Below are 21,226 nucleotides of genomic sequence, written 5' to 3' on the forward strand. Positions count from 1 at the left end.
CCTGTCCAAATATACCCAAAAGCCTATAAAGCCTAAATGAAAACTCAAAACATGATAAAACTTAGCAAGCACAAGCATGCAAATTTTTAGTAAGATCGGACCACAGCTGCCACTATACGAGTAATAAACCTTAAAAATCATATTTTTTATGGTAAATTACCTGTATTTGCCAAAAACTATTAAAATTATTGATTTAGATGGTTATCTAATGTGCTAAAATGCCTTAAATTGCTTGCAGCTATATTTCTTCTTATTTCCCCACAGCGGCTAATGAACCAGAAGTGTGCGCGCATATACGCACCTATTTAAAAATGTAAATTTAATATAATAAAAACATTTTACTAAATATAAACCTTAACGTACATGAAAATATATTGCTGCCGTTATAGAAAGACAAGATATTTTGAGGTCTTTCACATCAAAATGTTTGAAACGCCCCCTGGCTAAATGAACACAATACCAATAAGAAATATGCAAGTTATTTATACAGAATATTTTATTGGTTCAGCAGACTGAAAAACTGATTTGGGTGGTGAGGGAGAATCTTCAATTGTTTCCCAACACAGCCAATATTAAAAACCAATGTCCTGTACCATCTCCTCCCTGTTTCAAACACTGATAAAATCAATACTGGGCTGTAAAATGTAACAAATACGTGAGTTTCTCATCAGACCAGTGTTTCTTTTATCTGCAGAGGCACATTTGCACATGCACAACCATATGCACACAAGAATTACACAAATGAGAAGGGTTAAAAAAGGAAAGGATAAAATGACGAACAAATAAAAAAAGGGAACTACAAAATGGTTATTGGTGTAGCACAGTACAGAATGATATACAGAAGACACACGGGACACATACAGTACTGCTAAAAGTTGTTCAGATTTTTTTTTTCCTTTACTTGGACAGATCAGCTGGTGCAATATATTTAAAGCTGGAGGTAAAAGCTATACAAGTTGCCTCCCTAACCTTGGGTGGGGGAAAAGTAAGAGCCCAAAAACTATTTACACTTTCTTTCTCATAAGATTAAGATCACATGGTCGGCACACATAACAATGGAAAACAAACCCACGAGTCGTGGTGGATAGGTGGGGCAGAAGCGTACGGCAGTAAAAGACGGCAAAATACAGCTGAAGCAGATGCATGGCTCCAAAAAGTCCAAACTTTCCACAAGTTCACTCCTCTCCTCAGGACTTTTTCCTTAAGTATAGCAATCTCCAATCAATCTGGCATTTTGTCTCTGTAAGCACTCATCTTCGGTCCCGTCTCACCACCTTCCGTCGCACCTATAAAAACACATCAGCACATATTCTCAGGATTTTCAAGATTGCATACCAATGAATTTCCATTATTTTTATGGTCATTCATGACCACAAGGTAAAGATTAATAATAATAAAAAAAAAACCCTTTCAACATTTCTGCATGATATTATTACATTTTAATTTTACATTTACATTAAAATTTCAAGATTTCAGCTCAAGTAATTCTTATTGTTTTATAATTTTATAACATTTATGGTTATAAGAAAGATTTTTTTAACCTTCATTTATTTCTGGAGTAGATTTGCACAAGGAATTCATTCATTTAAAAAAACATATATATATTTAAATGCATTCTGATGACAAAAAGATTTGTTTTAAATCTTCATACAGATTTCTGGAGCAGATTTCTAGGTAGAACTAATATTTAAACATTTATAATAAATTATTATATAAATTGCATAAATTATTATAAATTTAAAGATTTCTGCCCAATTAATTTTTTTGACTTGTTATCTATGATTACTTCAAGATAATTTCATATGATAATAATAATATAATTAAATATAAATAAAATACAAATATAATTATAAATGACTTGATTATTAATGACTACTTGATAAAGATTTGTATTTTCAAATCTTTATACAGATTTCCAGAGTAGATTTGTGGTTAAATTATATATTTAAACAATTATTATACTTACATGTATTAAAATTGTAAAGACCTCAATACATTTCTGTGGCTTAAAATAATTCATAATTACTAGATATACACTGCCGTTCAAAAGTTTGAGATTTTTTTTTTTTTTTTAAAAGAAGTCTTTTTCTGCTCATCAAGGCTGTCTATCTGATTAAAAATACAGAAAAAAAACTGCAATATTGTGAAATATTGTTACAGTTTAAACTAGTAGGTTTTCTATTTTAATATACTTTAAAATAGAATTTACTCCTGTGATGTAAAGCTGAATTGTCAGCATCATTATTCCAGATTTTGGTGTCAAATGATCCTTCAGAAATCATTCTAATATGCTGATTTATTATCAATGTTGGAAACAGTTGTGCTTTTTTTTTTGGAACCTGTGATCATTTTTTCAGAATTTTTTGATGAATAAAACATTAAAAAGAACTGCATTTATTTTAAATAGAAATCTTATAATAAAATATACACTACCGTTCAAAGTTTGGGATCAGTAAATTTTTTTATTTTTTTTTTTGAAGGAAATTAATACCTTTTTTTAATACCTATATTTACAAGTATATTAAAATAGAAACATTTTAAATTGCAATAATATTTCACAATACATTTTCTGATGAGCATAAGAGAAAATCTTACCGATCCCAAGCTTTTGAACGGCATAAAAAAAAAAAAATAAAAATTTAAATAAGTATATAAGTATATATAATTAAATAATATAAATAAGCATTATTTTCAAACAATTACTACTACAAAAATCTCCAAACTTAAGATATTTTATCTTAATATCTGAATGACATTCAATAAATAATTTGGCTTTGAAACCTTTTTTTTTTTTTTTTTTTTTTTTTAAATCAGTTTACTTGGGTTTTTCATGACTGTGGGGTTTCAGGGAAAGGAAACTCACTTTAGGTGAAGAGTCCATTGACTCCTCCTCTTCCTCCTCACTCTGCTGGGCTGTGTCCATCTCCTCTTCAGACTCCTCTTCCTGGTTGGCGGCAGCTCTTGATCTCCCACCGCTAAAACAGATTGTATGAATCAAATAAAGCCCATGAAACAGACCGAGACACATGTATAGACCACAGGAAGTGTCAAGAGAAAGAATAATTTTAGCAATATGGGTCTATGTACCTAGCTTTCCTAGCTCCTGCCTGTGTCCTCGGAGGTCGTCCTCTCCTTTTCTGAGGTGTGGATTCCACAGAATCACTGGCGGCATCTGCATCACCTCTGCGAATAACCATTTCAAAGATATATGTTAAGAATAAAAGGTTTATGGGTATTCAGGAAGGAAGAATACAAATGCACACAGGCAGCCATTAACCTTGGTTTACGTCCTCTTCTGCCTTTAGGCTTCACCTCCATATTCTCACTGCCTGCGTCATCGTCGTCATCCTCCTCTTCTTCTTGCTCTTCCTCATTTTCTTCATCTGCAGGTGGAGCGGTCTTCCTGCGACCCCTTCTGCCCTTGCTAGGAGTCTCGTCCTTGGCTGCTGATTTAGGGGGCCGTCCTCGTCTGCCTCTTTTGGGCGGACTGTTCTGTTCATCTTCGGTCTCCATGGAGGCCTCTGCCATGCTGCTGTCTTCGCCCCACTGGTCCTCAGCATCGTCAGTGCTTGTGTTGGCTGCTTTCTTCCGGCCCCGCTTGGGCTTGGACTCCTGGCCCTTATCGTCTTGGTTGGCTGCAGCACCCCGCTTGCGCCCCCTGGTGGGCTTTTCTGTCTCAGGGCTCTTCATTGAAATGTCTTCATTCTCACTGTGGTCCACATCTGCAGAATCCAGTCTGGAGAGACAAAAGAAATGTAGGTTTTAGTTTCATGCAAAACTCACTGGCATAGTGCCACAGTTATTTTGGGTGGTTTCTAAGGTGTCAGTGTATGTCTAGGGATATTTTGGCATATTATTGCTAAACAGTCACTCCTTTGCCCCCCCCTCTAAAAAAAAAAAATAAATAAATAAATAAATAAATAAATAAATAAATAGAGAGAGAGAGAGAGAGAGAGAGAGAGAGAGACAGAAAGATAGATAGACAGATAGATAGATAGATAGATAGATAGATATAGTACAAACATAATATTACAAATTTATAAAATACATTTTATGATTTGTACTAGTACTGCGAATAATAACATTATTACAACATATAATGTAACATTAAAAACATAATATAATAAAAATAGCAATAAGTTATAAATTATTTAACAAATAATATTAATAAAATATAAACATTTTGTACATATCTTAATATTTAAATTATTTTTATTAATATTATTTGAATTGTACTAATACTCTATGTAATAACATTATAATTTATTCATTTAATTTGTGAAAAAAAAGTAAAAAATGTAATAAGTAAAAAAAAAAAAAAAAAAAAAAAAAAAATATATATATATATATATATATATATATATATATATATATATATATATATATATATATATATATATATATATATATATACATACACACACACTGTATATAGTCAACTGTTTTTTTTTTGAAGAAACAAATTAAATAAATAATAATAAATTTTACACTAACAGAAGTTTATTACAATTTTGCTACACTTTGCTAAAAAAAGAAACTTTAAAATACAAAAAAATATTGCACATAAAAATAATATATTAAGAAAATTAGTTATTATTAAATTCATATTATATTATTAAACCAAGATTAAAAATGTAATTCATTTAATAAAATGCATTTAAAAAAAAGGGGGAAAAATATTCATGTCTACAGCATATACAGTGCAAGACAAATTACTATTTGCATTAAGATCATTTGTATAAAAAGTTTTGAAAACCCACAAACTACTAATTAAAGAAACAAATAATAAAACACTCCAAAGACAAACTTCAAGTCACTTTTCATCTGTTTGTCTTGGTCACATATAAAGACACCTACAAGTTAGGCTATTATAAATCTCGAAGGAAGGCATGAGTCATTTCAATGCCATCGAGCAGCACATCCCCCGAGTGCTCTTTCAATGTGGCGCAGGTAAAAGAAAACAGCAATTATTGAGCTTTCGTGACGCAGATCCATGAAACGCTCCATTCAAAAGAATCTCAATGACACCTACTCAGAAAACCGAGCGTTTCGGAGACGACCATCACACCTACCCTTTCTGCTTTCACTCGTGCAGGGAAGCTGAAAGGCGGTGTGATTACCGCGCACCGTGACCTCAAAAGAGCTTGTTTAGTCCACAGTAGGATGTTAATACCACAGATTTTGCAGTATGAAAATTCCTTTTAATAACATGCAAAATAGATTCAGACAAGGCATGCGATCAGACTGCAGACAGCTCAGAGTAATATTACAGTTTTAAGAGAGGGAGTGTGTCTCGTGTTATTTATAATGCTCATGTGTTCATGCACACCACCATTGGCTTTATAGGACATGTGGAACTAATTTATGCTACTGAACCGATTACGCTACAAATGGGTCATTTTTAGGGAGGTGCTCAACTATATATATTCATATCGGCACACAGATTTTAGTGTGAAAGCCATGATATGGTGTTTTTAATAAAGCAATAGTGAGGTCATTAATTTAAGTTGGTTATTACTTTACGGGTTTACCCAAATGGCTAAACATTCGTAAACCTTACTACTCAAAAAATAAAATACTGATACAATGCCACATTGTGCAGCTTTTGGTTGAAGGTTCATACAGATACTGTAAAATGAAACTCCAGGACTTTCAAGGACTTTTCAAACACTATTTTTGTTAGATTTTCAAGGACTTCAGAGATCTCTCTTATCGAACAATGTCTTCTATTTCAAATTTTACAAAAAGAGATCAATTAAAATACACCAATTAAAAAAAAAAAAGCCAAAAATAATGTCACACAAATGCAAAGAATTACTACTGAAGTACAAAAAAAATTAACTACACTTTTATTATAGTAAAACCACGGTTAATTTTCTTAAATTTGTATGTGTATACTTTTTTTTTTCTTTTTGTTTTTATAACTGTATTGCCTTAATGGTTTGATGTTTTCTATTGTTTAAGAAAAAAAAATTCTGAAAAAGAGATTCCCGAACCCACTCCGAAATCCTGATATGAAACAAATGATTCGCAAACCCACATTAAAGTACTGATCTAAATAAAACGATCGTTCGCGAACAATCATTTCAGATCAGGACTCGGATTGCGGATCATTTGATTTAGATTGGAACTTTGCATATCGCAATTCATTTGATGAAAATCAGGACTTCAAATCGCGCATCACAAATCATTTGATTTGAATCATTCAATTTGTGAAATTATTCACAAACCTGTTCCGATCTACATCTATTGATTCACGATTCGCAAAGTTCCAATCTAAATCAAAAGATTTGCGATACGCGGATTTGAAATCCTAATCTGAAACAAATGATTTGCAATACACAATCCGACTGGAGCTCTGTGAAACAGTGAATCATTTTGCGGTGCAATGGTTTAACCAATTCAGAGTTTTGAAAAGCTCCATTTCACCCATCACTATGTGCTTTTTAAAATCATTACAAGTGATGCTGAAGTTCAAAAATGAATAGCTCTTTTAATTTGATCTGTTTTTTTGTTTTTTTTATAGTGAATCGTTGGAAATGAATGATCAAAGTCACAAGTTTGAATCAATCAGAGTGGTTCCAGAGTAAATAACTCAATTGTTTTGGTTAATCTGTTGATCTTTTCACATCTTCAGCCATGTTTACATGACACTGTCAGTACTAATACTACTTTCTTAGCTCGATTGTTGTTCTGACATTAACTGAAATAAGTGAAAAAGGTATGTTTTTTTAAAATTGCATGCAGTTTATGTGAAAAAATTAAAACACTTCAACAATTCAAGCAATTTTTAAGTACCTCTTCAGAAATCTCTCTATTGTCAAGGGTTTTCCAGGCCTTGAATTTCAAAAAGTCAAGCTTAAAAATGGCAGAGACAAGAAACGCTAGATGCCATCCTGGCAGGATGTAAACATGCCGACGCTCGTCAAGACGCCACAGCCAATGAAGGAGTTTCTCAGCGTGAATTTCACTTGATATCTGGGGGCGTTTAGACTCCTTGTGAGGAAAATCGATGGTATGGCATTTGGTTTAAGCCTATGCATACATTGTCATAAAAATAGCAACAGGTAGCACCAGTAGCTCACTGAGTGCAACCATTTCACGTCATCGAAATAATGGTGTCCCCCATAGTTCAAAATATGTATAAATCGATTTGGATTTTTTAAATAAAGTGAATCTTTCATGGGTTTTCTACTATATATTTCAGTAAGAGACATCATTTATGTTACATTAAACTATACAAATCTTTTTCCTAGGTTACCTTTAATGTCACTTTTGATCAACTGAATGCATCCTTGCCGAAAAAAAATCTTTTTCTGACCCCAAATGGTAGTTTATATCAGTGAGCTCACATGTATGTGCGTTTGTGACACTAACCGTCCTTTACTGCGGCCAGGGGAGCTGGGGTTGGAGTTACTGCTGGCGTTACTGATGGTCTCCATGCGTGAGAGTTTGGTCTGCAGTTTTCCTGTGGCGGACAGGGGCTTGTTCACAGCGCCCAGCACGTTTGCTGCCTTAGGCTGCAGAGAGAATCAATCAGTCAATCTCACAGTCCTGTCGGACCCAAGGAGGTCACTAAAGGAATGGAGGGCAAATATGTACCTTTCCTGGGGTAAAGAATGACTTCATCTCAGGAGGCAGATAGTTTTTCGTGTTACTGAAATTCTGAAAGGCAATGAGAACATTGAGAGGTTTAGTGAAAAAGTAGGAGAAAAATCAATTTGAACAAACACATCTTTGAAATTCAGATTTGACCTGGAAACTGAGTTATCCACAGCAGGGTTTCCACACCTGCTGACCAATCACTTTCTATGACTTCTAGATCAAGAGTTTAATATTTTATTTGTATAGAGATAGCACTCAAAAGAATAGTTATTTTTAGGGCTTAACAAGAAAATGTTATATACACTATAGACCATGGCTCTTTAATATTTCATAAATTTCTTTGACTCTTCAAGGCCTAAAATGTGTAGTGCTCATGATACATAAATAAAGAGCTGCTGTTCATGGGAGATATGAGTTCAAATCCAGTCATAATCCCATACTGCCTCTCTCTTCATTCACCTTCCAGTTCCTTTTTAAGGAAATTTTTTTTTTAAGAATCAAAACATTCCCTGAAATTTATATAACTGAAGGCCCCGCAGCAGTTCAACAAAGGCAGCAGTTAAGCACCTTGTCTGGTTGTGTGAAGTAACGTGCAGGCAGTACGGGATCTTTAGGCGACTCTAGACTGTATGTGGTGCTCTTAGAGATGACGATGTTCATGGCTACATCACACACGGTGTACAGTTTCTGCAAGGAGAAAGAGAATTGAATTGAGAACAGTGTAAAACACATTCAGGTATGATCATTTTCACGGAGAAAGATACATAGGGCCTTGTGAAATCCATTTTATTTCTTTCCCAAATTCTGTTTTATTTTTTAAATTTTTTCCAAATTCAGTTTGTTTTAATTTTTCTGAATTTTTCTAATTTTCTATTTAAAGAATCCTAAAAAAAAAAAAAGTACTGAACCATTTTAAATATTGATAATAATAATAATAATAATAATAATAATAATAATAATAATAATAATAATAATAATAAAAATGTTTCTTGAACAGCAAATCAGCATATTAGAATGATTTTGAAGGATCATGTGACACTAAAGACTAGAGTAATGATGCTGAAAATTTTGCTTTGATCACAGGAATAAATTACATTTAAAAATAAATTCAAATGGAAAGAAGTTATTTTAAATAGTAAAAATATTTCACAATATTACTGCTTTGGCTGTATTTTGGATCAAATAAATGCAGGCTTGGTGAGCAGAAGATACTCCTTTAAAAACATATAAAATCTTATGACTGGTAGTGTATATATAGAAATATTGTCTCAAAAATATAAATACTACCAGATGCAATATATGTAAAAATATAACACTAGGTTCATGCAAATTAATTTTAAATGCATTAAATGCATTTCAGTGACTTAGTCTTTCGTGTTTATCATTTAACAGATTCATAAATGTTTTTGAAATCGGTTGCATTTATATGATCAAAAATACAGTAAAAACTGTGATATTGTGAAATATTTTCCATTTTAATATTTTAAAAATGTAATTTATTTTTGTGATATTAAAGCTGATTTTTAGCAGCCATTACTCCAGTCTTCAGTGTCAAATTTTCCTTTAGAAAACATTGTAACATACTGATTTTGTGCTCAAGTACCTGTAATCAATGTTGAAAACAGCTGTTGCTTTTTTCCAATCTTTGGAATTAGTCTAATCTATTTTGAATCTAGAAGATTATAATCAGTGTAGAAAAGACTATAATAAATCTTCAACAGACAGATGGACGTCTTCAGAGAAGACTACTGATACCAACTATAGTCATTTCAATGTTTTGTTATTATGTAATGCATTTCCAGTTCATTTCCATTTAAATATTTTGTTAGTCAGAACAACTTTTGATTAACCACATGAGAAAAACATCTCTTTGAAACAAGACGGACCTCATTAATCTTGGGATCATCCGGACACTGTCCATCTTTTGTCTGTTTTATGTTTTCCACCATTTTCCTGATGAACGCATGGCTGTTGTTTTCATTTTTGGCCATTAGGATTTCCAAAACAAACCACAAAGCCCTGAAGGAAAAGGGAAGATATGAGCGAAAGAGTGAGCAACGGATAGAGAAACATCATTTTCAAGATTAAAGGCAGATGGCAGCTCTGGAACACCATTTATCAGTGTTTTCGGCAGCTGGCCAAACATCTAACAAGCTGCACATTTTCTCCGCTGTTTATGAAAATTTGAAAGACAACATATTGGTAACGAGTATCTAGTCCAAATTACGCATCTAACATTTTCAGAGCTTGAAATGAAAACCTAATGAAGATATAAACACTCTCCAATTAAAAAATGGAAGAGAAGCTGAAGTAGTTTGTGTGGACTCACTCTTTGATGTCTTTGAGCTGCTCGATGTCCTGGACTTTCACATAGTCTGGGTCGTGGACCAAAAGGTGAATTGCATATGGCACCACATACTCCGGCAGGAGTGATATCAGCTTTTCTGCAGAGCACACATACACACTTACACACTTGGGACAAAACCTGGGCATATTCCAGGACTCACAATATTTTACAATAGCCCCAGTTTGCACGGTGTCTCATGAATATGAATTACAGTTGGAAAAGGTTCACATCCTCCAAGGGTCTGAAACTAACAAATCAAAACTGAAAAGGCTGACGTGCAATGAATTCATTCCAAAAGCAACAGATGAAGAAACCAAAACAATGGACGGGCAAATCCACTTGACAGGGCAGACATAACAACCACCTCGTTTGCATAATGACCCTGATGAACAGTTCAACTGAGCAGCTAAAGATTTCATTGCACTGGAAGATGCATGAATATTAACTAATAAAGATCACTATAGCCCAGAAACACACCACAATGTCTCCAATAGGGAATCCTGAACGACTCTTTTAGTATTTGAAAGAGTCCTCAGCTCTCAAATAACCGGTAATACCTAAACAAAACGATGGATTCATTGTGGTTTTCTTTCGGATGACTGTGGATCAATCCCAAAAGTGTCACTATTTTAAATGAATTAATAATTGGTATTAAAGTGCCCCTTATTACGCCTAAAGTTCCTAATATTGTTTATAGGGCCCTATGAAATCCATTTTATTTTTTCCCAAATTCTGTTTTTTCAGTTTTAATATTTTTGAATTTTGTTTTTTTCCATTTTAATTTTTCTCAACTCCTTTTTAATGGTAAATTCAATTTTGTTAATCAAATAGCACGTCTAATTAATTAAAATCATGAAACATACAATTTTACATCAATTTAATAAAGGTTTAACAAAAATGACAAGTTTAGGGCCCTATGAAATGTTTATTTTTTCATCACAATATGTTTTATTGTTATTAAATTCTGTGTTTTAGCATGTCTAATTATTTCAATGCATACTTCATTTATTCAAATTCTTAAAATAGCCTTATGAAAGTTTTTTTTTTTTTACCCTCAAATTCTGTGTTGTATATGTAAAATGTTCTGGTTATCAAATGAAGGCATAAAACATTAATTTCATTTATCTTTTAATTATTGAAAATTAAGCAAACTTTTTTTTTTGGCAAACAAAGGGGAATTTACTATTAAAATCAAAACATGGAAGAAATGTGTGATTATACACTAAAAAAATAATGTTTGTTTCATTTTAGTAGTAGTAGTACTAGTAGTAGTAGTAGTAGTAGTAGTCTATATTGCAGTTTGAAGTGTAATGACCTACTTTTGATTGATTAATTCAAACTTTGACAAATTCTGTGACATTCCGTGTTATTCAGTAAATTCTGTTCTTAAGACTGGATTCTGCAATTCCACCTGTGTTTTCCGCATCGCAGAAATCATAGGCCCCTATGTTTAGAGAGTCATATTTACATGCACGAAAGGTCAAACAATGCATTCGTTTAGTCAAAATATGCATTTAATAACACCTTTAATAACACCCTTCTTTCTCAGCTGGGATCATTTAGAGCCCTTTGAAGCTGCATTTAAACTACATTTTAGAAGTTCAAAATCAGGGCACCAATGAAGTTCATTATATGGAGAAAAATCCTGAAATGCTCTCCTCAAAAAACCCTTTCTTCACGACTGAAGACAGAAAGACATGAACATCTTGGATGATAAGGGGGTGAGTAAATTATTTGTGAATTGTTGTTCTGGAAGTGGACTTCTCCTTTAAGAAATATTTACAAGGCTCCCGCCGGGTTTAGCGCTTCCGATTGAAGAGCGTCAGTGAATGAAGTGACACATTTTTGCATTGTGCTTTGAAAACTGCAGCGAATAGCCTAGTATTATGCTTTCAGAAATCTTATACAGTATTATAATTTGTCCATCTAAAATGATAATTGTGCATTAACAGCTGTCAACTGTGCAAATGCGCACTCTGAACTTATTCACACAGCACATTTTCTTATTTCGGTCGCACATGAGGACCTGCGTACCACTTATGTGCACCCCTGATTATAACAGAATCAGTATTATAAGTCAGTTACAATATCTTTTTATATGAAATAAATAAACAAGAAATATGAACTAAAAAAAGAACTGGTTCTCTGTTCCTAACCCTTGCCTTTAGAGCAGGATTTAAAATGGGTTTCCTTACCACTGACTGCTGCATGCTGTTTCAGGTATTCCCTGCGCAGGTTGATGTTTTTGACCAGGCACTGGCGGGCGTGCGCCCTGCGCTCCTTCACCGGGTCTTTGGCACACAACGTGAACACGGCCAGGTACTCCAGCGGCAGACGCAATCTGCACAGACCTTTGTGCAGCTTCTGGGCGAAGGCCTGTCGCACCTGGTAGCACTCGTCCTGAGAAAGACAAGAGGACTCATTAGTTCCTATTGAGTCATTTAGATCATGCTTTTATTCAGTGGCTTACAAAGACAATAACCCTTGAGTAACCTGGGGTTAAGTGCCACCATAAAGCTTGTAAAATGGCCTCTTTTTCAGTCTTTTGGTTTCATGCATTTCTTTTTATAAAAGATCAGTTGCTTCTTCAGAAACCATTTCTTTCTGCTTCTGACCTTCACTTTTTGGCTGCTGGTTAACAACATTATTCAATATCCTACACAGGCTACTTAAGCATTGGTTTTTCAAACAAGCATTTGGTCTGGCTCCATTTTAATATTGAACACCCACTTTCAACAATCTATTTAATTCCCAGCCAATTTTGTTTCAGTTTGAACATCCTGTTCCACTCCGAGACAGTGACATTATTGAAGTAAACTGGGTTGTGAATAAAGCTACACCTCTATCTCAATTAGGAGAGACATTATTTTCACTGGATTTAATCAGAGGTACTGAAGCTGACTTCTGATTTCAGCGGTAAGATAAGCTGGACATAAAATTAGATTTCAAAGCATGACTGGTGACCAGGAACACAGGGAATGACTACATAACCAGCTTGTTTGTCAAAGCAGTGTAACCCATTACAATGAAGTCACAGGCTCTTCTTTTTGACATTAAGATGAAAGATAAGTCCATCAAGCCAATATGAGGTCAGATTAGGAGTCGGCGATGGGTCTTACGTTGATGACGAGGGCGCAGAGCTGGTACTGCTCCAGGGTGATGATCTCATGGTAGCACGGCTCCTGAGCGAGACGAAGAATGGCACAGCCAGCTGCCAGCCGCAGGCGAGACATGTCCGGCTTACTATACACAAAGAAAATCAGCACATGAAATCACTCCTATATTACAGCTATGTATATAAATAAATGAAAGTGTTGTGCAATATATGCCATGATTTCAAACCAAAAGTGTTCATGAATTTATTGAAGACTGTTTGAAATTACCATATATTCTTATAACATGTATATGCAAGTATGATTTTCAGAAATTGTCTTTGTTTAAAAAAAAATAAATAAATAAATAAATAAATTAAAAAAAAATCATATATACACTGCCGTTCAAACGTTTGGGATTAGTAAGATTTTTCATGCATTTAAAAAAAAAAAAAAAAAATGCAGAAAAAAAAAATACCCCACAATATTGTGAAATATTACTACAATTTAAAATAATGGTTTTCTATTTTAATATACTTTAAATGTAATTTATTTCTGTGATGCAAAGCTGAATTTTCAGCATCATTACTTCAGTCTTCAGTGTCACATGATCCTTCATAATCATTTTAATGTGCTGATATTATATGTATGTATTATTATGATTATTATTATTATTATCAATGTTGCAAACAGTTGTATTGCTTAATGTGCTGGTTAATAAAAAAAAAAAGTATTTTGTAACAATGTAAGTCTTTACTATCACTTTTTATCAATTTAACACATCCTAGGTCAATTAAAGTATTAATTTCTTCTTTTAAAAAAAAAAAAAAAAAAAAGAAAAGAAAAAAAAAAAAAAAAAAAAAAAAACATTTACTGATCCCAAATTTTTAAACTGTAGTTTATAATAAAATGCAAAAGATTTGCATTTTATTTAACTGCTGTTTTTTTTGTCTTTTTTTATTTTTATTCAATGAATTCTAAAAATTAAACAGCACAAATGCTTTCAACATTGAAAATAAATTAGAATATTATAATGATTTCTGAAGGATCATGTGACACTAAAGACTAGAGTAATGATGCTGAAAATGAAGCTTTGCGTCACAGAAATAAATTATATTTTAACGTATATTAAAAAACAGAAAACAGTTATTTTACATTGTAGTAACATTTTACCATATTACTGTTTTTTCTATATTTTTGATTAAAAAAAACTGCAGTCGTGATGAGCATAAGAAACTATTTTTAAAAAATTACTGATCTCAAACATTTGAACAGTAGTGTATATATAAAATGTAAAATGAACTTAAGTTTAAAATAAACAGTAAATAATAACTGTAAAAACTACACATTTACTATTTAAATTAAATATAAAATAAGACAGTACAATTTACATTTTGATTATTTTATATACACAACTGTTCAAAAGTTTGGTGCCATTAATTTTTTTTTTTTTTAAGTAACTACTAGTTTTATTCAGCAATGAATTAAAAGGTGACAGTAAAGACATTTCTAAAAGTTAAAAATGTTTCCATTTCAAATAAATAAACAAAGAAAGCTAAAAACATTTCCAAAAAATATTAAGCAGCACAACTGTTTTCAGCATTGAAAAAAAAGCAACAAATCAGCATATTAGAATGATTTCTGAAGGATCATGTGACACTGAAGTCTGACGTAATGATGCTGAAAATTCAGCATTGTATCACAGGAATAAATTACATTTTAAAACATATTCAAATAGTTAATAAACAGCTAATTTAAATTGTAAAACGATTTCATAATATTAGTTTTTACTGTATTTTTGATCAAATAAATACAGCCTTGCTGAGCATAAAAGACTTCTTTCCAATACATAAAAAAAAAAAAAAATCTTAAAGGCCCCAAAGTTTGAACAGTATGTGTTTATTTGTCGAACGTAACCTTTGTCAACACTTACGCTCCTAAAAACCATAAATTGGCCTTTCATTGTCAATTTTCCCTGTCAGCAGTTTGACGTCAAAGCTCAGGATAGTTGCTAGTAAAGGGTTTGAAACTATGCAAATGTCACTCACCCCATCTTGCCCTGCTCCGTCAGATCACCGTCGCTGCTCAGTATAGCCGTCAGCATTCTCAGAGTGGAGTTACCAGATTTACTCTGGTTGTTCTTCACGCCAAGCAGCCATCTGACCATCAGTTTCAGCCCCTGAATCTGAGACACAAAAAGACAGAGAAACATTGAACACACTTTACCCCTCAGTATCATCTCCTGTGAGTACAAGCTCAGGTGCTATTTATTTACAATGTACAGGAGAAAGAAGAAAAGCACAGAACCTGTCTATCCATATCTGTTGGGAATCAATGCAATACTGGCCGAGATGTGAATCACTCTGCTAGATTCTTCAATAAAAATGAATAAATAATAGCTGCGTCTTACCTTAGCCAATGTTTCAGGAGAGACTTCATCATCCGGAACCCACAGCTTGGTGGTTTTCTTGCCAGGAATCTTTGCAGCAAACAGAAAATCTAGATCAGTATCAGACGCCTCAAAACCCGAGAGTGAGGAGAATCTTTTATTGCCTGGTCTGACCGTTTGCTAACAAGGTTAAAACTAAAAATAAACACACTTCTTGTTACAGAAGCGAGGAGACAAATGATGTGTCGTACGTCCATGTATATTAAAATGCACGACTTGCTTTAAAACCCACTGGAAAATGAAACAAAACCATGCCCACAAGGTCAGTCAAATGAGATGAGTGAAGAGGATCTCATCTGTTTGATGCATTTTAAACTTTCTCTCATTTACTCTTATAATTATGCTGGGTTGATTTAAGCTGTGAGCAAGCACATCCCCATGAAATCACATTAATTCAATAAGTCTAAATTAGTTAATGCTACAGGCAAATAAACAACACATGCATATTTAATGCATAAATTTAATGGGGCTTTCACATTTATGAAATTTTGGCTGATTTATTCTTACGTAAATGATTGCGATTAATGATTTAAATGTCTAACGCTTTTATTATTTCTTTCTTTCTTTCTTTCTTCTTTGTCTTTAATACAGTTTAATACACATACACTGTAATTAATTTATACAGCTTAGAATCACACAAAACTAAAATTTCATTCAAGGCTCCATAAACTAATATTACATATCAATATTTAATTTTAATTATTTATTCATTTTTTAAAACATTAATTAGAATAATATTTTAGTTATAGGATTAGTAATTTAAGGTTACTAATATATATATACACAATAAAATGTTAGATTTAGTATTTGCAATACTATACATAGAAACAAATGCATATCAATATTTAATTTTAACAATTTATTTAATTACTTGTTTTTAATTATTAATTTTGAATAATATTTTAATTATTGGATTATTAATTATAGGATTTTTTTTTGTCATTATGATAATGGAATATATTGTTCTTAACACTGGAATATTATATACTTAAACAGTTAATAAATTATATATAATAAGTTATATTTAGAATTGGCAATATTATACATAGGAACAATTAAATATCAACATTTAATTATTTATTTAAATATCCATTTTTAATGATTCATTGGAATACTTTATAAGATTATGAATTACAGGATTTTTTTTAAATTGTCATTATGACATTGGAATATATTGTTCTTAACAATGGAATATTATACATTTAAAATAAATTAATTAATAAGTAAATAAATTAGATATAATGAAATGTTACATTTAGTATTGGCAATATTATACACAGGAACAATTACATATAATCTTTTTAAATTATTTAATTATGTATTTTTAAATATTAATTGGAATAATATTTTAAAGTATTGGAATATTTTAATTTTTTTTAAGTTAATAAATTATATATAATAAAAGTTATATTTAGTACTGGCAGTATTAGACGTAGGAACAATTACATCATTATTTAATTTGAATTATTATTTTTTAATATTAATTGGAAAACTATTTTAATTACAGGATTATTAATTATAGGATGTTTTTATTGCTGCCATTATGATATTGGAATATATTCTTTATGCTGGAATATTCAATATTTTAATAAATAAATAAATAAATAAGTTAATAGATTATATATAATAAAATGTTATATTTAGTATTGGCAGTATTATACATAGGAACAATTACATATCAATATTTAATTTTAATTATTTAATTAATTATTTATTTTTAAATATTAATTGCAATAATATTTTAATTCTAGGATATTTTATTGTTACCATTATGATATTGGCATATATTGTTCTTAATGCTGGAATATTATATATTTAAATAAATAAATAAATAAAATTAGTTCATAAATTATATATAATAAACGGTTATATTTAGTATTGGCATTATTATACATAGGAACAATGATATTTCAGTCCAAAAATGAATGAATTATTGTGAATTATGAATTATTTAAAATAAATAAATGTTCTATTTATGGCATTATGATACAAAATATAATATTAATATTATAAGTTGAAACATTAATAGTACATATCATTTAGTCACATCCTAAACAGCCAAAAATACACAAAAAATGCTAAAAAAAAAAACAAAAAAAACAAAACAGAGCACTCAGAGTTCACATTGCACGCTAGGAACATCATGCACACCTGAGCAATCCAGAGGCATTTACGCATCAAGTGTCTGGGTTCATTTTGAGTGCTTGCATAATGCACTACTTCACCAGAAGGCGAGACATAAAAATGTGCATTTTTACGCAGTGCATCACACTGATTGCTGTGTGCTCTCATCAAAATTCAGGCTATATTGCAGAACCGTAATGAGCAATGCTATAACTTACCCGGTCGTTCATTAGCAGGTCTTTAACGATGAAATTGGCCACTAAAGATTTGAGTGGAGCTGCAAACTGTTCCGGGGCCAGCATGGCCAGGTGTCCCAGCGTCGTTAAAGGGGTGATGAGCTGTTCCATGTTGTCTGTGTCTAGACTCTTATGCAGAGGCTGCAGCAAACAGAAAGCAATTGGTAAGAAATCCAGACCTCCAGGGAAAGTTTTAAAGTGAAAATGCGAAGCCATTTCAGAGGAAGCTTGTACTTTGTCTTACCTCAAATATCTGTGCAAAGTGTGTGTCTCTGTTGGAGAACATGGCATGGATGCAATGGATGGCATATTTGGCCTGGCGAGGAGGACCCTTCTTTGCTTTGTGCTGCAGTACTGGTAAAAGGACTCTAGGGGGCAAAAGGAAGTCAAACAGGCAGGAGTGAATGGCACCATTCAACTTTATGGATGACTGTACAGCACAACAGAAATTAGTTTTCCATTAAAAGTGACAGAGCATCTCAGAAATCAAGAAATGAGAAGCGGTCGTCAATAAACAAGCATGTTAGAAACGTTTAAATTGATGGAACAAATCAAGCAGCGTCAGTCGTCTCGAATAAAACCCAGATGTGCTTTTCTGATCAGGAGTCAAACTTACGATTTGATGTGTGGGAAGCTTTCCTCCAGTTTGCTGCCGGTGTTTTTGAAGATCTGCAGCGCGGCCTCTGCAACCTTCTCGTCGTCCATTTTCAGACAGCCCAGCAAAGATTCAAAGGTCTCAGCAGAGTGGAATGACACAGGGTGGGTGAAGGACAGGACCTGAGTGGGGTAAAGACACCTCAAACTCAAACTAATAATAAAAGGATTACTTCGTATTTTTGAATATGTGTATTAGGGCTGATACTGTCTTCTGTCATTTTATTGTGCAAAGATTCCTAAAAAAAAAAAAAAAAAAATTCTGTTTTCTCTAAAAATGTTTTGTCTCTGTAATAGCGTCTCTGATTTCAGTAGTAAAAATGCTATAGCACTGGGAAGTTTGACTCATTTCCATTAATCAGTGCAAACTGTCTGCTTTAATAAACTGATTTAAAACTTGATTCAACAATTCATTTGTTTTATAAATGATACCAGATGTTTCAAGAAATGACTGTTTGGTTGAAATAATGGTTCATCTGAGGAATAAGAAACAATAAATAAATTAATTAAACAATAAAATACTAGCTACACTAATGTTCATCTGAGGAATAAAATAAAATAAAATCCAGTAACTACAATGCAGCAACAAATTCATTTTTGGACTTGTAACTTTTTGAATTGAAGAATAACTGTTTGGTTGAAATAATGGTCCATTTGAGAAATAAAATAAAATAAAATAAAATAAAATCCAGCAGATACAATGCAACAACGAATATATTTTTGGACTTGTAACTTTTTGAATTGAAGAATAACTGTTTTGTTGAAATAATGGTCCATCTGAGAAATAAAATAAAAATAAAAATAAAAAAGCCAGTAACTACAATGCAGCAACAAATTAATTTTTGGACTTGTAACATTTTGAATCGAAGAATAACTGTTTGGTTAAAATAATGGTCCATCTGAGAAATAAAATAAAATGAAATGAAATGAAATGAAATTAAATGAAATGAAATAAAATAAAATAAAAAGCCAGTAGCTAAACTGCAGCAAAAAGTTAATTTATTTGATTTATAACATCTTTAATCAAAGAATAACTGTTAGGTTAAAATTATGGTTTATCCGAGAAATTAAATGAAATACAAAAACGAGCAGCTACACTGTAGCAACAAATTAACTTTAAAAAACAAAAAAACCAAAAAAAAAAAACCCTGATTTTAAATTTAAATATTGACATGCATGTAGATTATAAAACCATTCCATTACACCAACTAAGACTTGTCACAGCAATTACATATTACTCTTTTGTTGGTTTTAATTGATTCTATTGTCCTCATTTGTAAGTCGCTTTAGATAAAAGCATCTGCTAAATAACTAAACGTAAATGCAACATGGACACTGTGAGTAACAAGATTAATTTACCTTCAGCAGCTCCAGGCCAGCTCTGATGGCTTGCTCGGTCGGGACTCCTTCATCTTCATCATCAGCAGTTCCTTCTATAGATTTGTTGACCTGTTTGATAAGTGCACTGCAAGAGAAGACGAAGTGAGACTACGTACAAATAATAGCACATTGACTACTGGTATTTAAAAGTCTTAATGTACCTGATGGACTCTGTGTCAATATGAACAGGCGCTATCCTCTCCAATAAAAACTTGACCATCTCTAGGAAAGGATTGCTGGGTTGTTTAGGGCTGCCCAGTTTTTTGGTGATTTCTTTCTGTGGGGTGCAAACACAACCATAAACTCAGACACCTTTAACTGAGAAGATAAAAACATAATTTCTCCTGTGAGGTGAAGTGATAAGTTACTTACCACACAGACTTCGGCCTGCTTACACGAGCAGGACGGGCTCACAAGAGTCTCCAGCTGCTTTCTGATCTTCTCGTCCTCTTCAAGAACCTGAGCAAGCTTCTTTACAAAGTCTTGCGTCTTGCCTGGGTCTGGCAGGTTTCCTTTAACACAAAGATTTAGAGATGTTTCCCCCTCAGTGAACGTTTCTTGTTATTACATAAAAGGCAGATTGCACTTGACGGGAATCATTTTAACAGACAACACGACTTACTTGTGATAACCATGACCTTTGAGAACACGGCCTTGTTGTAAGAGTCAGACTGGGGGAATAAAGGAAAAATGTTCAAGACAGAAGTACAACACGTAATAAAGATGATTTAGAAAAGCTGTAACCAAAACCAAACAACTGTGAGGGAAAACCAACTTTTGGCTGTTTTATGAGATCCAGAAGATCTTTGACGTGGTGTCTCAGCATGTTCTGACACTTCCACATTTCATTCAGAGCTCTGTAGGAGAGATGGACCACAACAACCACAATCAACATTCCAAGTCTGCAAATACATCTTTATAAGTGCAATCATCTCTTTTCAGACCCATATACACCTTATAAAACCATTAGAAACAACTACAAACAACTGTTTTTCTCTCCAGAATATGACACATTTCCAAGTGAAGCAATATATAACAGGGTGGGGACTTTTGTTTACAGGCTGCGCGGTTGAAAATTGATTCCATTTTTGCACAAGCAGATGTTTTAGATCAGAGGTGCCCAAACTTTATAATACAATGAATATATTTAAAAAAAACAAAACAAAACAAAACAAACAAACAAACAAAAAAAAAACCCAACAACTTCATTTAGAGTCGTGAACCAAAAGTAAATGCAACTTATATCAAACTATATTTTATTAAAATTATCATTATATATATTTTTTTTATTGTCATTAAATTTATTTTTAGATATTATTTTATTATTTTGTTTAAATTG

At 32.4% G+C, this 21,226-nt stretch overlaps 1 protein-coding gene across 1 annotated transcript in view; it reads right to left on the bottom strand.

The window, feature by feature from the left end:
• Window positions 1-474: 474 nt before the first annotated feature.
• pds5b (PDS5 cohesin associated factor B) overlaps window positions 475-21,226 on the bottom strand; it is a 46,518-nt gene continuing 25,766 nt past the window's right edge. Inside the window, exons 14-34 of the mRNA XM_051129651.1 lie at window positions 20,663-20,744; window positions 20,510-20,558; window positions 20,260-20,399; window positions 20,049-20,164; window positions 19,867-19,972; window positions 18,470-18,630; window positions 18,098-18,221; window positions 17,836-17,994; window positions 15,455-15,523; window positions 15,093-15,229; window positions 13,072-13,195; window positions 12,148-12,352; window positions 9,935-10,049; window positions 9,492-9,624; window positions 8,173-8,292; window positions 7,603-7,665; window positions 7,378-7,520; window positions 3,278-3,736; window positions 3,088-3,183; window positions 2,864-2,975; window positions 475-1,286 (exon numbers count right to left, since the gene is read on the bottom strand). Of these exons, the coding sequence (XP_050985608.1) occupies window positions 1,251-1,286; window positions 2,864-2,975; window positions 3,088-3,183; window positions 3,278-3,736; window positions 7,378-7,520; window positions 7,603-7,665; window positions 8,173-8,292; window positions 9,492-9,624; window positions 9,935-10,049; window positions 12,148-12,352; window positions 13,072-13,195; window positions 15,093-15,229; window positions 15,455-15,523; window positions 17,836-17,994; window positions 18,098-18,221; window positions 18,470-18,630; window positions 19,867-19,972; window positions 20,049-20,164; window positions 20,260-20,399; window positions 20,510-20,558; window positions 20,663-20,744 (2,749 nt within the window). The 3' untranslated portion in view covers window positions 475-1,250. The remainder of the gene's footprint in view (window positions 1,287-2,863; window positions 2,976-3,087; window positions 3,184-3,277; window positions 3,737-7,377; window positions 7,521-7,602; window positions 7,666-8,172; window positions 8,293-9,491; window positions 9,625-9,934; window positions 10,050-12,147; window positions 12,353-13,071; window positions 13,196-15,092; window positions 15,230-15,454; window positions 15,524-17,835; window positions 17,995-18,097; window positions 18,222-18,469; window positions 18,631-19,866; window positions 19,973-20,048; window positions 20,165-20,259; window positions 20,400-20,509; window positions 20,559-20,662; window positions 20,745-21,226) is intronic.

Source organism: Labeo rohita, chromosome 15 (genome assembly GCF_022985175.1).
Source record: "Labeo rohita strain BAU-BD-2019 chromosome 15, IGBB_LRoh.1.0, whole genome shotgun sequence".
Classification (NCBI taxonomy): domain Eukaryota; kingdom Metazoa; phylum Chordata; class Actinopteri; order Cypriniformes; family Cyprinidae; genus Labeo; species Labeo rohita.